We start from the raw sequence: 21,600 nt of genomic DNA on the forward strand, positions 1-21,600 counted from the left end.
CATCTAGCTTTGAAGTCTTTTTTAAGGTACTGTTACATTCTTCATTGCGAAGTCAGTTTGGCTATTTACAATCTTGCAGGGTATATATCCCGGCCATTCAAACTATATTCTTTGCGAACAAGAAATTACTATAATCCAAGCACATATTTTCTACTGGACGTCCATCCACAGCCCATTCAAAATGTTGCCGGATTTAGGCATCGGGAGCACACCAGGCGGACACATCAAATGTTTAATGGAATAGAAGGGGCTATAACTGAAGCAAGTAATAAAGGGTGTATTAGGAGAAGATCCATGTGTACTGGTCAGAGAGGAAAGAACTATGACTGCAGTGTGTGCTAGGCACACTCAAAGCAGGGAATAGACAACTGCATTGGGTGCCCGGAGGTCCTCCAGACAAAGGAGAATAGACCGGCTGAATGCATAGGGAAGAGGTAATCGGAGTGTCTATACAGAGAACCAGAGGCCTTTGAAGTGGTATAAAATGAAGTCTTCTAGTGTGGAATCTACACAATTCAGGCTTTTTTGGATGAGGATAAGAATTAAGTGAAAAGGAAGCGAAGGAACAAAATGCAAATTTAATCAACCGCCACCGCAGGTGATGACTTGTACATGATAGATAAGCTAAATGTCCAGGTAGGAGTCATTCACAACAACCACTTTATATTTATCAGTGTCACATGAGTGATCCCACAAATCAATAGAGTGACCCGAGGGTTTATATCAAAAATATATTCACTTTATTTTTGATTATGCAATTTAGATTTTTTTCCAAAAACTGGCAACAGACAGACTAACATAACATGTAAACTAAATGCTAGTCTACATACACCTACAGCAAAATGTGTGGCTACGTGCTCTAAACCACAACAAAGTAAGTAATTACACATAGAAATTCACAAATCAATTTGCACAGTGAATTATACAGTGTATTGCATGTCAGGTGTTAAGCGTCGACGTTTCGGTCCATGCTGGTCAAGTAGATCCGTCGGACCATCTTCAGGACAAAGACGTTGCACAGCAATGTCTAGTATAAACACAACAATAACAATAATAAACCCTGAGGCACATGGAGACCAATATCCAGCTTAGCACAGACCAACACAAAAAACCAACAAAGTGAAGCCCAATAGCATGTTAACTACTAAAAAACTACTAAAAACCACACCAACTAGAACATGCAGCCAGTGAGCATGCGGGTTCAGTACTACAAGAGGTGGTATAATTGTGTGACTAATATTCCACATCTCGCCAAATGCATGTAATCTTCAGTGAAAAACACACCAGGTGAAAGAATAAAAGGGGGTATCTATAACTGTAAACTAAATCACGGGCATCTTAGTATCCCGAGGTCTGAGTAATACTCACGAGAAATAAAACGCCACTCAGGTCGTTCTATATATGAATTAAAAACAAAATATAATATAAAACATTAATCCCAAATAGTGCCTGTAATAGCGTAATCAACTGCCACTGTAATCATGTACCAGTACGCCAAGTAACAGAAGTCAACTTACATGTCAAAATGTCGCCACGTAATCTATAAACAAATGACATGGGGAAGCGTTAGCGTGTGCGCCTGCATAATCAGGCATATCAAAATACGAAACACGGAACGGGCTCCAAAAACGGAGCAGACGTGTAAAACTTACTTAATCAGCAGCTATGCGCCGGCTCTTCGAAGTCCGTGCTCGTTCACCGGTAACTACTCGGGACGCCCAGACATCAGAACCATCACGTGGTTAAGTAAACTGGTGACGCCAACGCGGCCCGTTAAGGCGGCGGCCATCTTAGCCTAATCACAGGCCATGGGATAAAGTGTAGTTCTTAAACATATAACAACAGTAAAGTGCAGAACAACCGGCTATAGCCATCATCGTGTAACATTATATAAAAAATTACATAAAAAACGTGTACATATCGGAAAATTCAGAAAGATCAGCCAACACGGGCTAGTAATTCCTACACAGATGGATGGAGAGGAGGGCAGAAATATCCATGAGTGAGCAGTAAGGTATAAATAATCAGATAGCATTTACATCCATATAAACAATATAAACAGGCGCACAAGCAGTCAGGTCAAAGTGGCCAAATTGTGCCATTCAATAAAACTGTTAAGCCCATTTTCGACTGTGTCACACAACCAAATCAGTTTGTTTTCCCTTTGTGTCAGTAGTTTTTCGACATTGGGTCTTCTCCTTGTGCCTCTTACACATTCTATTACATACCATTTCATATCAGTAGGAGCATGCGACAGTTTAGTAAAGTGCTCAACTAGTGGTGCTGTCATAACTTTACATCTGATACGAGATTGATGCTGGGTAATCCGTTTTCTTATTTCCTGCGATGTTTTGCCTATGTAATAGAGGTCACACGGGCATTGAATGCAGTAAACCACATTTTTGGTCAGGCAGTTAGAATGATGTTTGAATACAAATGTTTTTTCGTTAATACAGCAACTTTTTTTGGCCTGAGTGGTGGCACAAGCAGTGCAGCTACCACAAGGGAAGTGTCCCACAATGGGGGCCAATCCCCAAATGTTTGGGAGGGTATTTGGTTTAGCCTCAGTGTAGGCTCTAACCAAGTGATCCCTTAGGTTTCTTCCCCTTTTGAACGCAAATCTTGGCATAGCCAATTGGGGTTCAACTTTTTTAATCAGATGCCAATTGCTTCTGATAATTTTGGTTATTGCTGTCGATTCTGTACCAAAAGTCAAGACACAAGTAGTTTGTTCAGTGTTGGAATCTGGAGTTCTTGACTGCTTTTTCTGCAGTAGGGCCTGTCGGTCATAAAACCAGGCACGCTTCATTGCGTGTTTTACCAGCCGATAGGGATATGCACGCATCACCAGTTTCTCTTGTAATACTTTGGCCTCCCGAAAGTAATCCTCCCTTCTGGTACAGTTCCTCCGGATCCGGAGAAACTGGCCAAAAGGGAGGTTATCTCGCAGACTGCGGGGATGGTGGCTGCTGTATTTTAAGAGGGTGTTTCGAGCCGTCGGTTTGGTGTATAAGCTGACGGCAAGAGTCCCATCCACATGCATGATAGTTAAATCCAGAAAACTGATGCTGTTAGCATCACTTTCTAGGGTGAACTGTAAGTTTTTGTCTTTAGTATTCAGCCAACGATGAAAATCTTTTAATTCAGATTGTGTGCCTTCCCAAATTATACAAACATCGTCGATGTACCTTAAATAGTTTGCCAGATGTATTAGGAAGGGGTTATTCTCAAAAACCACTCGTTCCTCAAAGTTTGCAACAAACAAATTCGCTATTGTGGGGGCAAAAACCGCCCCCATGGCCACGCCCTTCAGTTGTACAAAAAAATCATTGTTAAAAAGAAAATAATTTTCGTATAGTGCAATCCTAGCACACTCGGTAATGAACCAGGTAGGTACTTGGTGGGGACGTGTACGGGTCTCTAAGATGTTACGGATCATTTCTACTGCCTCTGCCTGTTGTATGTTGGTGTATAGACTCTCGATGTCCATTGTAGCCAGGATGTTAAGTTCTGGGCTATAATGGACACCTTCGAGTTTGACAATCACGTCCCTACTGTCTTGAGTAAATGATCTTGTATTAGGGACAAAAGGTTTCAAAAAATGGTCAACGTATTCTGCCAGCGGCTGCAACACCGACTGGCAGCCAGCCACTATAGGTCTTCCAGGTGGTTGTTGGCTGTTCTTGTGGATCTTAGGCAGCGTATAAAACGCTGGAATACTGAAATCATCTTTATTTAAGTATTCGAATTCCTTTTTGCTGATCCACAATCCCTCATAGCCCTTAGTTGTCAGGGTCAGAATAAGTTTTCTAATTCTGGTAGTAGGGTCACAGGAGAGCTTTTTATAATGTTCAGGGTTGGCAAGTTGTCTTAAAGCCTCTTGATCATATGAGATTTTATCTTGTAAAATGATCCCACCGCCCTTATCGGCCGGTTTGACCACAAGGTCATCTCGTTCCGCCAATGTTTTAATGGTAGACATATCATCTTTGGACAAATTGAACTTCACAAACTTTCTGTTTTGGAAGAGCTGCTCTATTTCTGTCAAGACCACATTCTCGAAAGTGATTATTTCTTTAGGAATCAAATTATTTGCCGGGAAGAATGTTGAAGGGCACTTCAAACCACTGATGTTTATAGGTGTAATAGTGGTATTATTATGAAAAAAGTTTTTTAATCTTAAGGTTCTGAAAAATCTATGTGTCTCAACCAAAATAGAAAAGAGATCATTACGATTCGTAGGTACAAAAGAAAGACCATGGCTCAACACTTCAACTTCTCTAGTACTTAATTGGTACGAGGACAAATTAAAAATGGGAACAATCTCCGTATTAGAGTGGTTTGTCATGATGGTATTTGTCATTGTATTGGATGTCGTGCTTACCACTCGTAATAATTGTTCCGGGTTTGTCTGAACCCTGGAGTATACTGGTTGCGAAACCAGCCTCGTCTGCGGTTCCGAGCCCGTCCCCTGTGTGGCGTCTGACCTCTTCCTAAAAAAGGAGTAGAATTATTGCCTCTATTTGACCTGAAAGAGGAGGTAGATCTGTTCAGATTATCCTCAGAATTAGAGGAGCCTGAATCCGAAAAGGTGGTGTGTTTAGGTCCTTGGTACCCTTGGTTGTTAGTATGCTGAAAAAAGTCTTTTTTTAGGTACGGATAAGTGCGTTCCCGACTATAATTTCTCAAATCTCTTTGTAATTTTTCAGTTTTCTTAAGGATATTGGTCCGTTGAAATTCAGCTATAGTGGTATCAAGTTTGCTCAAAAAATCATTCGTATCAGTAATTGCAGGGTCTTCGCGTATTTGTTTTTCCAAGTCAGCGATTTCGGTCTTAAGTTTCTCAATAAGTCGTGTGGCTGTCTCTATGCTCAGCACCATCCAACTTATGGAACATTTATTAGAAACAAAGCTGAAGCCGGTCTTGTATTCCTCGTCTTCTACAAAAATGCAAGGAATGTTCCTTACTTGTAGGCCTATAGGGATGATATTATTCGCAAGGCAGTCTCTTAGGAATTTGGCGTGCAATTCTGTGCGAATTAGTTTCTTGTGCAATCTTTCTAAGTTATTACGTAGTGTACTTTGTGCAGAGCTAGGGCCAACGGTATTAAGTTGAGGACCTAGAAGTGACGGTCCACCTGCAATAGTTTTGATGTAATCATCTGTGTAGGTGATGGTTTCAAGTTCCGACATTTAAATAATGACACCCCAATTTAGTGCATTAAACAAAACAATATGTATACTTTACAATACAACATGTAACAAACAATTATATGTAAGCTGACATATATACTCCAACATAAACAACAAACCACTTGACTTGTACATGAAGCACCATAACATTTAGAAGCATCATGCACCAACCATGTTGATTCTGCACATTTCCCGCTGGTAAATTTGTTTGAGAAGCTGGTCACTTTCGACTAGAGAATTAGGCCACAGCGATATGATCTGGGTTTTGACCAGCGTGCCTCCGGTATATCATCAGAATACAGAATAGGACATTTTGATGTGACTGAGCGAGGGATTTGACAGCACATCAGATGGGGACAGCACGGAATGCAAAGTGCAGCTGAAATGTTTACCAGACGTATCTCAGGCAGAGAACATATAGCAACTTAGTACATCCACCAGAGGTGAGCACACCTCTCAATTAAATTCCTCTTTGTGCTCTCTGCTGCACGTAAGACTAGCCGAAGGACTCACTGTGTTCTCTGCAGCACGTAATGCCAAATTGCAGGCCTCTGAGGTGGTACTTCTAAGCTGCAATAACATAATAGGAAGGTTAACGGAACAGTAACAAAGGCTGCCCACAGATCGAAGAGTGGTGGGAAATGTAACATGTTTGGCGAGCCACTTATTATCTCTGTGATCTTAAAAGGAGCCACAGTGAACATCACAGTCCGTGGTAGCCAAGATCAACCCAAAGGAGCTGGGGGTCTACTACATACTATAATAATGAGGAATCACTGGAAGAGGAGATACAACATGAGAATAATCAGACAAGTATGGATCAATGAAGGGCTTGTAGACTGATTCACTCATAGTCCCTTTGGCAGGGCCAGCTTTAGAACAGTACAACTGGTGCAAACACACCTGTGCTGAGCTCAAGGAGGGCGCAGTGTTTAGAAATAACTTATGGATTTATAAGCATCTGCTGCAGACTTCCTTGTGTGTCCAGCAGTTTTCAGGCAACAATAAAAACGCCGCGATAGCTCTGGCGATTAATGTTCCTGCTGGGGAGATATCTTTTGTCTAGTGGCAGTTTTGACTCATCATAAAGTAGTGCAGAGGGTTAATAGGCCTGCTGCAAAGAACATGTACCATGCAGATCAAAGAACTGTATTTTATATGAATAGCTCAGTGGGTTACTGCTTTTGTCACAAAGTTCATAAGATACAATCCTAATATAGCACAGTGACCGATGAACAGTCATCAATGAGCTGCATGCAAATGGCACGATATAGGTTAGAACGTTATATTTTTCCCCAGTCGTTCATTATTTAAGCCTTAACCACTTTTCACACCACCAAATGCAACTACCCCAATGAAAGTCTTAGGTGTGAGATTGAGCAATCACCTTTTTTTTCACACCAATCCTTTGAGGCGAAGATTTCAGATTTTGGCTTCAGTGGTTTAAGTATGGTGATGCATCCTTCCTGATGTAGACTTAATTTGCTGGATCTGTATCTTTAAACCCCAAATGGCACTACTTCAAATCCCGGGTGAGTAGATTGTTAACAGAGGTTAGATAGGTGATAAAGGCGGGTGATGATCCTGAATGCATTGTTTGCAGAGCCTTAGGAGTGGGGCACTGTTACTGGGGTAGATTGTCATGGGATGGAAGGCAGTGCCTCCACTAGGAGTCCTACTTTGACAGTTTAAAGAAGGTTTGTGAAGTCCTTTTACAATGAGCAATTTATAGTGGGGAGGGTTATTATATTAGGGGATTGGAAGACAGGGGGCATGAAATTCGACTACCAGCCAATATTACCAGTGTTGGTGAGTTGCTGAGGTATGTTTAGCACAATGGGTATGGATTGTATTTGTGATGGGTTCGGCTTAACCTTTTATCCCTTGAAAGTTGAAAACCTTGGATCCACCGAGCAGTGTAACATTAACATTAACTGTTTATAGTGCTGCAGCAAGCCCTGTATAAGAGTAGCGCAATAAAACAAATTAAATGCTTGCGAGAGAGGGGCTATAGAAAGATGAGGGACACTGCTGGAGGGTGGTAGTGAGGGGATTTCTGGAGGAGGTGGTAATTGGGGGCGGGAACACCAAACAAAGATTGTCGCACCAAGTGCCACCAGCGCTAAAGCCAGTCCTGTCCTTTGGAAGGTACAGGGGAGGCTTTTCAGCCAGAGCAGTTGTAAGTACAGGGCGAATAGAATTGCAGATTCTCACTTGCACCCTTATTTTGAAGGTGGCAGGTTTGTCCTATCACAGTTCTCATTCTCCTTGGTTTTTTTCGCTTTGCTTTCCTATTGTTCAGACACAAGATAGGATACTTAATCTGACATCAAAACACGATATATTGGTCGGTAATCTGGTGTGCTGAATTTTTTACCTGGTGAAGTTATTCATTAGAGTCATTTATTTAGAATTTTTTCCAAAGACTATGTTTAGTTTTTTGTTAATTCTCTCTTAAGTAAAGTGTGACCAATGGTTAGATTATATGGGGTAGAATGGTGCTCGCCATGAGAAAACCGGTTAAAAGGCTTCATGACATCATCGGAGCAGCCTAAAGCTGATCAAACTGGACATCCAAAGGAATGGAGGCCTAGGGGAAGCCTTTTTTCCAGGGTAAAATCAGGAGGTCAACTTTAAGCATTAGCGAAGGCCCTCCAAGAAGACGGAGCTTTATCTGCCCGCTCAAGCAAAATTGCCTTGAAAGTTCAAGAGGTGTTTCCACACATCTTTTGAGTTCTTCTGCAATTTTTGCCTTACAAAATGGGCAGGCGTTCTTTGTGTGACCAAAGCAAAACCAAAGGGGATGATGGACAGAGCGTTGAACATTGCAAACACTCACCCCCAGGCAACTGATCTGGGTTTAACCCATCATCTTTCTTTAGCTCACTCTGCCACCCCAGTTCAGACATGGCCATATGCAAATCAGTCTGACCCTGTGCCTCATGGAACAGTCCAGCTCGAACTGCCAAGCCATGTCTTTCCTGGACCGGAAACAAGCATCCTGGGACCGGTTTCTGGCTAATCAGCCATCATCAGCCAGGCTAGCTTGAATCCAGTGGCAAAGTGAGCAAGGGACCAACGTCTGGGCATACCCTGCCAATTTAGGGCAAACAAAGCAAAACCAAAGGGGATGATGGACGGGGTGTTGAACATTGCAAGCACTCACCCTCAGTCAACTGATATGGGTTTAATCCATCATCATTCTTTAGCTCACTCCGCCACCCCACTTCAGACATGGCCATATGCAAATCCGTCTGACCCTGTGCCTCATGGGAACAGTCCAGCCCGAATTGCCAAGACATGTCTCCCCTGGACCGGAAACAAGCATCCATTCTTTGTGTGACCTCTTCTGTACCATCAACTGAGAGTTTGCACATTCTTATCACTAATTCAATGGTTTGCAGGCATGGCTCCATACAAATGATGGATTCCTGTTAAAAGTGAGGAGATGTGTCATCAGGGAGGGGGGTGTAGTCACATATTACTCCCCAAATTAACAGGTCCTTGGCTAGCCAGGGATAAATAGTCTTATATAATGGTCCAAGGCATCCTCATCCCTAAGGGGGGCTGTGAAAACAAGTCAGACCCAGCAGCAGTGCTGTGCACTCACCTTATTTCAGGAAGGATTGCAGAGGGTAATAAAACATGGACTTACTTGGACAGAGTGAGTCAATCACTGCTCTAAAGAGAGAGCATGCATGTCTAAATAAGTGTGTTTTTTCTTGACTAAGCAAATCCGGTTGCAGGGGAGTGTCTTCTGATTTTGAAGATGCCTTTGCAGAACCCTTGACGTTGCACAGAACTTGCGCAAGTGGGAATCGGAGTAAGGTTGTTTCAGCAGTGGCAACCGAAATGTTACTATTTCCTTGTTTTGAGAGGCATCTTTAGAAGAGAAATAAAGGTGGTACAGAAAGTGCTACAGGCTCTTTCTAACAATGAGCAAGGTGCTGTTCTGGTCCCAATTAGAAGATTGCTTTCCATTTTGGTAAGCCTAAGAAAAAGCATATTAAAAATTTAACAAAAATTCAGAGGCAAGTCACTATATTAAAGGGATGGAAGAATTTAGTTCAGTAGTTTATTCAGTAGGAACGTGGTTCCTGTGATGAAGGAGTGGGGATTTGATTACCTCGTATAATAAAATTAAATAACTAATAACAAGACATTGCAAAGACAATGGAGATAAAGCAGGGTCCTCTGCTATGGTCAGTAAAAAAAAGCCTGATTGCTGTAACAGCAAAAATATTTTAACTGAGAAAAACCTATATAATATGAACTATAGCCTTGGTCTCCATCATTCACGGTGCTTGCGACAACGGCCAAAGTCTGCTCTCGCGGGTTTTGGCCTGGATGCTGACAAGTGTAAGTAAGCTGAACTCTGGAGACCCTGAGTTGGCTTTCATCTGTAGGAACCTAGCAAGATGTATTAATAGCGATTATTGTGGGCTAAACAATCTACCGATTTTGCTTACATACAGACCGGATTACAATTACGCAAGGAGATTGAAAAGGTCATCTTCATTTGCCAACACAGTGCTTGCAATCAGCCTGGTGCCACAGACCTTTAAGGATTTCCTAGAAGCAAAACAAGGAACTTCTGACCAAGCCGATTGAACAGGAAGTAGCTTTTCTATCCAGTGCAATGAGAACTTCTCTTATACAGGGCTTGCTGCAGCACTATAAACAGTTAATGTTAATGTTACACTGCTCGGTGGATCCAAGGTTTTCAACTTTCAAGGGATAAAAGGTTAAGCCGAACCCATCACAAATACAATCCATACCCATTGTGCTAAACATACCTCAGCAACTCACCAACACTGGTAATATTGGCTGGTAGTCGAATTTCATGCCCCCTGTCTTCCAATCCCCTAATATAATAACCCTCCCCACTATAAATTGCTCATTGTAAAAGGACTTCACAAACCTTCTTTAAACTGTCAAAGTAGGACTCCTAGTGGAGGCACTGCCTTCCATCCCATGACAATCTACCCCAGTAACAGTGCCCCACTCCTAAGGCTCTGCAAACAATGCATTCAGGATCATCACCCGCCTTTATCACCTATCTAACCTCTGTTAACAATCTACTCACCCGGGATTTGAAGTAGTGCCCTTTGGGGTTTAAAGATACAGATCCAGCAAATTAAGTCTACATCAGGAAGGATGCATCACCATACTTAAACCACTGAAGCCAAAATCTGAAATCTTCGCCTCAAAGGATTGGTGTGAAAAAAAAGGTGATTGCTCAATCTCACACCTAAGACTTTCATTGGGGTAGTTGCATTTGGTGGTGTGAAAAGTGGTTAAGGCTTAAATCATAAATTGCTTTAGGAAACTGTTTACTTCCTAAAACCGGACGCTCGCACTGCCCCTCCAGGAACACTCAACAAACCCTGCAATATAAAAGGTTATAAAGACACAAAATTTGACACCCTACCCAGATCTTGCTCGGATTATTAATGCGGTGCCCAATCTATCTGCTGGAAGGTTTATTTCAAAACCAACCACCTGAACACCCTCTCTCTCCTGTTCCTCTTCACAGGCCGCTGGACGGAGCATGAGGCTATCACCACAGCAACAGGTCTCAATCGAATACACAGCACTTTAACCATGCCACGCCATCACTTGACACACTCCAGTCTGAATTCAGTCCGATTCACTTCACCACAACTGTGCTCTCTCTTGTCTCCAACTGTATGACTACAGCCCATCAAAACTATCTTTAAGCCATGCCTACTTTTCTAGATCTATCAGTAGCCTTTGATACACTGGACAGCTTAATGGCTCCCAATCAATAACAGAAGGACTGTCACTAAAGCCCTTGTCACCAGCAGGCTGGACTATGGTAACACTCTTTACATAGGAATCACTGCATGTCTCCTGAAGAGACTACAGACAATACAAAGCGCAGCGGCAAGACTCATCCGTGACCTTTCCATAGGACTCACATCACCCAGCACTTCAAAAAGCTACACTGGCTCCCAATCCAGAAGAGATGCAAGTCAAATATGCTGACCCACGCATACAAAGCCCTGCATGAAGCAGTGCCAGCAGGCCTTCCACCAATCAAAGGAATGACCTTCCCCAACCAATCAGACTCCTGTGCGATCAGCCTCCCTTTTCAGCACAGACACCCCCTGGATCCACCAATCCAACAATGAAGGGCGAACTTTCTCTCACCTAGTGGCTACAGCCTAGAAAGACCTTCCACTGCGCCTCAGGAGCATTGCATCGCTCCAGGAATGTACAGTTTTGACTTGAACGTATTTACATTTTGTTGTGTGATACGAACCAATGACTTTATACAGCCTTTCCTTTCACACTTTATGTACCCCAACAAGATTGTCACATAATTCAGTTAACTTTTCTTTCTCTGAGAGCAAAGTGAGAGGAGTATTTAAAACACCAGTCTTCATGTTCAAAAACACATTAGCAGCAGAAGCCATAGGCTGACATTTGACCTCTGCCTTTGAAGCGCTGCAAATGTGACAAGATAAATAAGGCATTTAAAGGCATTTTTACTTATTGCTGTAACTATCGACCCACAAAAAAAAATCGGCTCGGTCGCAGAGTAGAGACTTGTCTTAACACATTCGAACTTCCTTCAGCTGGAAGTCACTCAGAGTTAGGAGCCTATGCCTTGTGCGCCGGATAAAGAACACCTTGAACTTGTACCTAATAAGTCTTCTGCTTACATGATGAAGTCTGGGGTCACTTAGAAACCATGCGGGACTGAGGAGGAGCCCCTCATATTCATTGGCTTAGGCTGAATTAAGGACCCTTGAAGGATGCCCCCACCCCATCCCCTTTTTAACTGTACCGGCTGCAATGGCATGGGTTACGCCCCTGCAGCATTACATTTAATCAAAGAGGTAAGGCTGAATTGTCCTTACAAGGATTCAATCACATGTTCTGTAAATTAAGACAGCTTTCAAATCTTCTATGAATTAGAGACATACAGAAAATCTACAGCCCCTTAGGTTACTTCCATACAACACTAAACACTCAACCACCAGATCTACACTGTTTGATTACAAACTTACAGCAGAGGTAAAAGGTCAAGGACTGCTCAGCAGAATTCCAAGATGCTAATTATTTTTTAAAAAACACACGGCCATTTGTCAAACCCACATTATCCAGACCAACAGCAGACATACAGCAGCACTCTGGTCAACACCCATAGATACCACACCTACAACAAACCACCAGCCCCAACAACATCACCCATTCAGCCCAAGCATACAGCAATCCGCCACCCCCCCAACTCCCAATCGACAACTACAGGAGAAAAACATAACCCGGTCCCACATCAATAAAAATCATGCAAGAAAAACAAACAAAGCCCTCGGCCTGCACCTACTGAATATGCAACGGTACAAACCACATACTACCAGCACCCAGTCACCTTTTAGTTTGTTTTCACATTATTTAAAGTATTTGTAGTGCTGTGTGCTGTTGTGCCTTGCCTTGATGTACACTGTAACAGAACATGCAAAGTCAAATGAGCACTACCAATGTCCTGCCATCGAATCCTAATCAAACCAGGGCCTTGTGCCTCCTTACCTCACTCAGCAGTTCTAGTTCACGGTTGTAGGTGGGACGCGTATACACAAACACAGGAAGGGAGTAGTCCTGGTGGTGCTTCTTGGCGATTCTCATGGCCTCATTTACACGGGCACGCACAAATTTGCGCCCATTCTCTGAGGAGGCCAAGCTTCGCTCAAGGTAGATGGAGGGGTAAAGGGCTGTGCTCTCCCTCCACAGCCAGGCTAGCTTGTCATTTCTACTCTCCTCCACGTCAGGGCATCGCCCCGTGTAGCTCTCAGCGTTATTACTGTAGTCGTGATTGTAACAGTCTGGAAAGAGGTAGTAGCCCCACAGTTGCCGAGGGCGGTAGTTTTTGGCCTTCCTCAGAGTATTTACCATGAATTCCTGAGCTGCTGTCTCAAATTCATATATGGCCTGCTTTTCCACCTGCTCATCTCTCCAGGAAGGGTTCCGCTCACGCACTAGCTGGCGTGAGGCCTTACGATATATATCTTTGGTCTGCCAGTTGCGTACCCAGTTGGGCCGCCAATCCTCCCAGTCGATGACGGCCAACCCTTCTTTGTCCAAGGAGCGGATGTACTGGTCAATGCCATTCTGGAGTTCGTCGAGGTGCTCCATGAGACTGCTGTTCTGAGGCACACCACCGTTAATGGGCTCCAGCTGCGCAGAGTAGTATGGGTAGCGGCCCAGCCGCTCCCGGTAGAAGATGGTGAGGTTCTGGTCCACAAAGCCCTCATTGGGGGAGGCCTGCAAGTCAAAAAGGCTAAAGTCCAGCTGCACCTTGAAACGTGGCCGACAGTCCTGGGTGGGGGCATTCCAAGCCACAATGAACGGCCGGCGGGTGAAAATTGGGCGGGCTGTAGGCTTCTCATCCTCCATCTGGCCACTGGCAAGAGCAAACAGGAGGAACCATGGTAGCACCAGAGTTGGCCCGCCGGGCATTCTCTGTCTCTCCAGTCTGAGCAGGTAAGTGCAGGTGTAGAGCAAGACAGACCTCAGGTCATTGATGGAGATCAGGAGCTGTGGGATAAAGGAAACCAAATGGTTACAAAATGACAATCAATGTAATTGCGTCCCCATCTTCTTCAGGTCTAGGCACAAGTCAGACGCACTGTCTAGATCGACACTGGTGGTATCGAACAAGAAAGACAAATGAACCATTCATCAACTTGACCCTTTTAATTGTATCCACAGGGTAGGCATCCTTCATTTCCCCCACTAGTCGTTCTACCTAACCATACATGCCTTCCCTTCCACTTATCGTAGGACTCAGCTCTCTTGTCAGACACTTCCCACTCTATTTCTCTTCAGGATGGTCAAACACCATCCCACCAACCACGTCTGCTAAGGGTTGCCTCACAGGTCAGATATCATTCCCTTCCAAGATCTATTTCTCAGAGTCATCTTACAGCTCATGTGTCACACCGTTCCATTTCAGTCTTAGCATTTCCTCACAGGTCTGGTGGTCTCACACTATCATAGGCACCATAGACCTCTCAGAGTTTCTCTATAATTGCCAAGTCTTAGGTCAGACTCCAATACATCTCCTTAAGTTTTCCTTCACCATATGCACACCTCCCTTGTCCACAACCCCTTAGGTTCTAAATTATATGACTCCAACTCAATGAGTGAAACTCTGTACCTGTTCACCAATAGCTTCAGTCTATATGGCTTCAAGAGTTGTTGGGGTGAGAAGGTTCAAATCCCTTACTCGCCAATGACATGAGCTTTAGGTTTCTTCTTGTGATCTTGCCCTAGACAGGGGGGTGCAACCCCTAACCCCCTAAAGTGAGTAAGAAGCAAATAGTTTTTGCTAGGGCAGGATGTATTTTTAATTGATATCTCCTGGAAAAAAATCCAATAATTCACATGAGGTGTTTAGGTATTTATTCGCACTCTGGTAATCAGAGTGAGTGAGATGAGTGAACAGCCAACACGTGTTTCACCCCTACATGGCCACCCGGCGTAATGCCCGGCTGGAAAATCCGTTCTTGTGTCTTCTCCGCGGAGAAGACACAAGAACGGATTTTCCAGCCGGGCATTACGCCGAGATTCTAGATTGAATTAGACACCCGATATCTAGACGACGCTGACGGAATTGCATTATTTTCCATAACGCCCTGAGGAAGCCCCAGGCCCGATGGCCATGTAGGGGTGAAACACGTGTTGGCTGGTCACTCATCTCACTCACTCTGATTACCAGAGTGCGAATAAATGTCTAAACACCTCATGTGAATTATTGGAATTTTTTCCAGGAGATATCAATTAAAAATACATCCTGCCCTATCAAAAACTATTAGCTTCAGTATATATGTTTGATGGTTGTCTTTAAGGTCAGGAACCAACAACTGACAGGTCAGAATCCACCAATCCCCCACAAACCTTTCTCGCAGTTCAGGTCCCCCAAATCAAACAGACATCCAAGATTTTAAACCCTCCTACCCCTCTAGAGGGCTGCCGATCTGATCAGACCCCTTGACTTTTCCATCTCAAGCCTTTTGCCATTTGTACACCCAACACTAACAGGCCTCCACATTTCTCTCATAGGTTCTTTCACCTTCCCGTTTGGAGGCTTATTCTCTTCTAGTGCTCAATGCTTCCCCTCACCTTCTGCTAGGGGGTAATTTAAATCTGCATGTAATGTGGAAGAACTGCTGGGTTTCCGCACATGGTTTCTGCTTCACAGCATTACACGAGTTACAAAAATTACTGGTGGGTGTGCAACTGTAATATTACGCAAATCCCAGTAACTTTGTTAAATGTCGCCATAAACTTTCTATTTCCAAAATAAAGGTGCATAAATGACTAGCAGTAATAAGTTTACCACCTGAGATGTATTTTTCCAAACAGTTTCCGAATATGGCAGTAAGGGCTACCAGTAATGCTACTTCCACTGCATCAAATTTTAACCTTCTTGGGGGCCCTCGTTGTGTAATTAGAATGACTTTTGTGGCTACATTCTATGCGTTTACATTTACTAGCCAACCTAGTTTCTCACAGTACTTTATAGTACCAACTAAGTATGGAACTACTGCAACTTCCTGTCTGTACACATCTCTTTTTTGGCCTGTGCTGATGAGACCACCACTTCCACACAAGGTGCAGAGTCCTACCTTTTAAAAGTTAGGTTTGCATCTTTGCTGTCTGCTTAAAACGTACAGCCCTTCTCAATGCTGGGCCGACTAACCGCCATATGTATCATCAAACTATTTTGCATTTCCTAAATAGCAAATTTTAAGGAATCGCTATTTAGGAAATGCAAAATGGTATGTATGTACAAAATCGCTTTTCAATAGCGATTCCTTAGCATTCCTAATTTGCGATTAGCAATTTGCTAATCGCAAATTGCCCATTCATTTCCATGGGCCAGGAGGCCCATAGGAATGAAAGTGCAATTTGCATTAGCAATTAGCTAATCGCAAATTAGGAATTTTTTCAATGGTGCAGGGGTGTCTCAAGAACACCCTGCTGCACCCCTGAAAAAGACATTTGGGGGCATATGGCGCACATACATGCCCTAAGGGCATGTATGGGCGTCATATGGCACCTGTGTTTTTTTGTAAAAAAGCTTTTTGAAAAGAATTCGCAAATTACCACCAACTAGAAGTTGGTGGTAATTTGAGAATCCTCAATGGCATTTTTTGCATATTTTTTGTTTGATACATTGCATTTAAGGAATCGCAAAATTTGCAATTCCTTAAGTGCAATCGCAAAATAAGGAATAGCAAATTTTGCTATTCCTTATTTTGCATCAAACTTGTTTGATACATACCATTTGTCTAATTAGCATTCGCAAAGGCCGAAATTCGCAGAATTTCGGCCTTTGCGAATGCTAATTAGCTTGATACATATGGCCCTTAATCCAGTAAGACAGCACTACCTCTTTTCCCTACTATTTGAGGACAGCCTCATAACATTGCCCCCAGTGCAGCATTGCTCAGTGGGTCGTGTTGAAAAGTGAAATCTCCAGTTGGGACAATTTCTGAATGTCCCTTAGACATCCATAGGAGGAATTCATGATTTTTAAAGAAACCCGTAAAAAAATAGAAAAGCTCCATTTAAAATAGGGCGAGTTGGGAAGTTTGCTTTGTCTTCCCTGCCTTTCGGACTGTGATGTACCTTTTTCAACTGCACAACAACTGCAAGACTGAAAGTTCAAACATTTTCCCTATTTGTGGCTACTCCATGGTGTACATGAATGACATGCTTTGCTGTCTTTCCCTGTGTGCCTTGGTATTACCATCAACCACAAATAAGGCTTTCTCAGAATCTATCTGGGCCTGCCAAGATCTTTAGATTCACTACACCTTTACCTCATACTTCAGTCTGTGGTTCTGTGGGTCTATCCTTTCTTTATGGTCTGCTTCTCTAGATCTACCATAGCTTTCCCTTTTCTCCTTATGCGTTTTGCCTGCATTTTGGTTTCTGTGCCATGGCTTTCCCTTGCTTTATTGAATGTGCCATGCTCGCCCCACCCGGATTCTGAGTGGGTGTCCTACGTCTTTCCATATTTTGATTTTGGTTTTGAAAGTCTTTGTCCATAAGTCTGGGTGTTCAACATATTTCCTATTTCTGTGGGTGTTGCATCTTTCGTCTTGTTTGTAGCTTTGCTCCCCTGTAGCTGCGCTGCATGTGAAACTGCTCTTAGATTTTTACAACTGACTATTGGATAATTATCACCAGTCCTTAATGTTTTCCCTACTGCAGAGTGAGAAAAGATTTGCGATAACTCCAATAATTTTGTCTAATGAGATGAAGATGCGGGATAAGCATGCTGCCTAAAATCTGGAACCAGTTACGATGAGCAATAGCATGAAAAAAAAATTACTTATTTTCAATTGGAAGATGAGTAGGCTGGTTTTGAATTCCCATCAACAGTATAAAGTAATATTCCCAAGAGGCACCCGCTGCAAACCCAAACCTTCTACACATTCCAAAAATCTGCTGCAACATCAAAGGAGAAGGAAATTTTGCAGTCCAGGACTTTCCACTGTGGGACACTCCTCCTTGTAACTTACAAGCAAAATACTGCCACCGGACTGTCATAAGGAAATTAAAAACACCTGTTCTAAGCCCTCCGCAAAGCCTTCTATCTAAACCAGGGAGCTCCTAGACGCTAATCACCTCATGGCGCTCTGTAGCTAGATGATCATCTCACTGAAACTGCCCACGTCTGCTGGACCGTGAAGCATGCCATCTGACCAGCTACCCATCTCCTGGATCCCGACTATAAACCATTCTAGAGTGGACACAAACTTGCAGAGGTTCCTCTATTATTTTCTCAAAGGCCTTTACATTTTGTGTAAATACCCGAACTTGCAGATAAACAGCAACCATAGCACAGTTTTTAAAGAAATGGTCTAGTGGTAAAAGTGACCATGGTACCAAGAAGCCTGGGATCCGATCCCAGCTTGACAATACCAATTGTGTGATTCTGGGCGTATTATACATCACCTTAGTGTCCCAAACTGTAAATATTTAATGTGTAGTGACCTCATTTCAAGTTAATCCATTTGTGCCCCACTGTGGCGTCCTAGTTTCTGCAAGGCGATCGGTCTCTCACACGTCATCATCCACCACACTGCTAAGCGCTGCGTCCCATAACAGGATAACAGCACCGTGGTGGTGGCATCTCCCACGGCATAGAAACACTTCCCACATAGGATCAAATCAAAGACAACGTCCTTCCAATCACACAATCCTACACAGTGTAGCATGCTACCCAGATAGGCAAGCGCTTCAGCGCCCCACATAGCGGTAGTAAGCGCTATATAAATGTTTCAATACAATACAACCTAGAACAGATCCCAGAAAAGACCATAAAGCTAAATGCAAATGGCTTCCGTGAAATACACCACTTCTAGCTTCTTAAAAGCCCACAAGTACAAAAAAATAAAAAATACAGGAGCGACTGAGGTCCGAAAGGTATTGGTTATGTTAGTTTTGTCATAAAACCCTGCCTGCCATGGCTTGCTTGAAAACATTAGCTGTAGGTCAGCTCGCTGGTGCTACATTTCGCTGGGCGCTGACAGCAACAGCTGTGAAAGACGAGAAGGCCTGGCGAGGGCCGCGGCGATAAAAGATCTACCTTGGTCACATTGCAGCCTACTGGAAACTAGGCTACTCTTGGGAGGGACCTGTTAATGCAATTTGAATGAAAAAATGCAATGTGTCAGCAGAAAACAGGGCAAACCGAATTCTCAATAGCGCGTGACCGTGAGAGGGTGAAAACAAGTCGAAATACCCCATCTGTAGCCTACTGGGATAGTGTGACACTGTACTTAGTAGTTATGTAATATAGTCAATGCTGCTGGAATTATGCGGCACGGAAGGGCCAAATTATGCGGCAGGGTTGACTAAATTTTACTGCAAGAAAAGGCAAATAATGCGACCTAATGCGGCACATTTTGTGATGGTATTACCTCATAATGTTGTCAATGTTTTCCTCATCTCAACAAGTGCGCAAATTTTTCACCTCATTAGTACCAGTTATGATACAAACACAGTAATAAGCAACTAAAAGATGATCAGTCAACCTTTGCATAGGGCGTTGCACTGCTCAGCAACTCCAGACTCCGCACTTTTCATACATTTTGATCCATTTGCGCTAGAACCAAAAAATGTTTTGTATAAATCTGACGAATACCGAGCAGACGATGATTTATGTGCCAAATGTGGCAAATCTATATATATGCGGAAAACATCGCAGCCACAGAGTTGTATAATTTCAGTGACCCTGAATATCGCCCTGGACTTTTATCCATCCACTGGGTGCTGGGACTTGTAGTCCCCTCACTGCATTTATTAAAAGTAAAATCACAAGTCACACAACCCAAAACATTGATGATTTTAAAATCCAGTCTTGACCTTTTAGTAGAGTTGGGAGAGCAGAACCAGAGTTCTGGCTTGGCTCTAAGAGCCAGGGCAGGAGCCGATACAGCAAAACCATTGTCACATTGCGACACGCCAGTGAGTGGTATAGTCCTTCTGTGAGAAGGAGGTGCGGGGGTGCAGCAGCTGATTAACCCATTGGTAGATATGAGCATGCTGTGACAGACTGGCACCCTTGATAGGCCACTGTGCAGCTAATCAGTGTCATCTTACAATATTGCATTGTGTCCAGCTCTAGTTGCATTTCATAGCAGCCTGTAGCAGTCTTACCCCTCTTCCATGGCATGGCTATAATCCCCCTGTCCTTTTCCTCCACCTTCCAATTTTAGTCCACTTTCTATCTCCTATTTTGTGTCCTTTCTCCCTCACGTGACCGTCACCCCCTCTGTCCTCCTCTTTCGAACCCTTATCCATCATCTGCTACTTTGTCTCACCTCTTTGCCGCTACATGTGCTTTGAAGTCAGTCACTGGCCCACTGTCCATATTTGGCACACAGCTTCTAGGGGACTCGAGTGGAGCCAGACAGAGCCAATCAGCAAGCTCGACCCTCCAGGGGCTTGCCCACACCTACGTTTTGGCCAACACCACTTTTTAATTTCATGTAACGCTCTTCCCAGGGGTCGAGTTGGCATCTAACCTCTCCAATTAGAGAAAATGCAAATACAACTTTAAAGCGGATATTAAAAAATATACAGACAACTCGACTGGGCAACCGATGGAGAGTGCAGCATCGCGATGTGCCGACGCCAACACTAAATTTACTGCAAATACCTCAACTCCCTACAGGAAGCCGTAGAAAGTATCACACTAGCTCAGGAGAAAAGTTTAACAGCCAAATGTGTTCCAGACCTCCAGCAAAAAATACACAGAAGGGGGCAAACGAGAAAACAGATCCAGGTTTGGAATTCATTAGTTTGTGGCTAAAATGCAGGGCTCTGGCAGAAGTCCTCTGCAGAGACCCACCGTGTCCTTTTGCTTTCATTAAGTATAAAGAGCCATCTGCAACGAAAATCAACCAAAAATAGATTTTCAGGCGGCATAAGCCCATTGGACGTTTGAGATGGAGGGAGCAGATACAAGTTACGAGGCATAAGTCCATAAGGTCGATTTAGGCAGCTTACAGTGGCTTCTGTAGAATGCCTTCTCTTCCATCCAGTTACCAGAAGAGGTGCCATGCACGAGGCATGGCTTACAAGTTCATAATAACAGAGCATAACAGCAGACCCTAGAAGTCAACTGACTTCAAGAGGGCACTGTGGTGTGTAACATTTAACTGTAGTTTGTATTTACTTATCAGAGTGAATCATTTTCTCCATTTGCTTTTACCCACCATACACTGAGAAGTATGTTAGAATACATTTCAATAGAGCACTACAGCCATAAGAGCAATTTCCTCTTGATACACTACATTCAGCTGTATGATGGTAATTCCTGTAGCAAGAATGTTACCCATATATGGCGCCTACCTCCCTCCAGTTCATTGCAGACACTGGTTTCAGGCCTGAACTGTCAAGTCCTAACTTAATGCATCCAGGATGTTGAGGCTACTTTTGCTTGCATTAAACTAACTGACAAAAATACAAGAAAAACATATTTGTAGATAAAAAAGTTAATGACAGAGATGGTGTCTATAATGGCCTGGGGGAGATGGTCAACCTACCCATATAAGAAAATCCTTCCACAGCTCGAGCATCTGTAGTACTCTTGTTATCCAACATCCTTTCAAGTCTTCTTATGTGAGCATCTCTACCAAGGCCCCCAGAGTCCACTCAAATCAAGTTATAAGACCTTGCTCAAGGGTGGTCATCCCTCCACAGCCTCCGTAACCACACAAGTCATGTTGTAAGACTACAGTCAAAGCACAAAGTGTCTCAGTGGTCTCAGGTTCCACAGAAATCCTATGATAATTCTTTCCAGAGCTGAAGTATATACAAAAGTCATACAATTGAATTTCCCTCTAAAGGGCTAACATC

General features: G+C 43.3%; 1 protein-coding gene across 4 annotated transcripts in view; it reads right to left on the bottom strand.

Moving 5' to 3' along the window:
• The window catches only part of LOC144782102 (hyaluronidase-2-like), an 82,044-nt gene that overhangs the window by 31,360 nt on the left and 29,084 nt on the right, over window positions 1–21,600 (bottom strand). For all 4 annotated transcript variants that reach the window (XR_013601105.1, XR_013601104.1, XM_078661268.1 and 1 more), the window contains exon 2: window positions 12,751–13,755. Coding sequence is in view for 2 of the 4 variants with exons in the window: in XM_078661268.1 (XP_078517394.1) it covers window positions 12,751–13,677 (927 nt within the window). In the remaining 2 variants the exon portion in view is untranslated. The remainder of the gene's footprint in view (window positions 1–12,750; window positions 13,756–21,600) is intronic.

This window comes from Lissotriton helveticus, chromosome 9 (genome assembly GCF_964261635.1).
Source record: "Lissotriton helveticus chromosome 9, aLisHel1.1, whole genome shotgun sequence".
Lineage (NCBI taxonomy): Eukaryota > Metazoa > Chordata > Amphibia > Caudata > Salamandridae > Lissotriton > Lissotriton helveticus.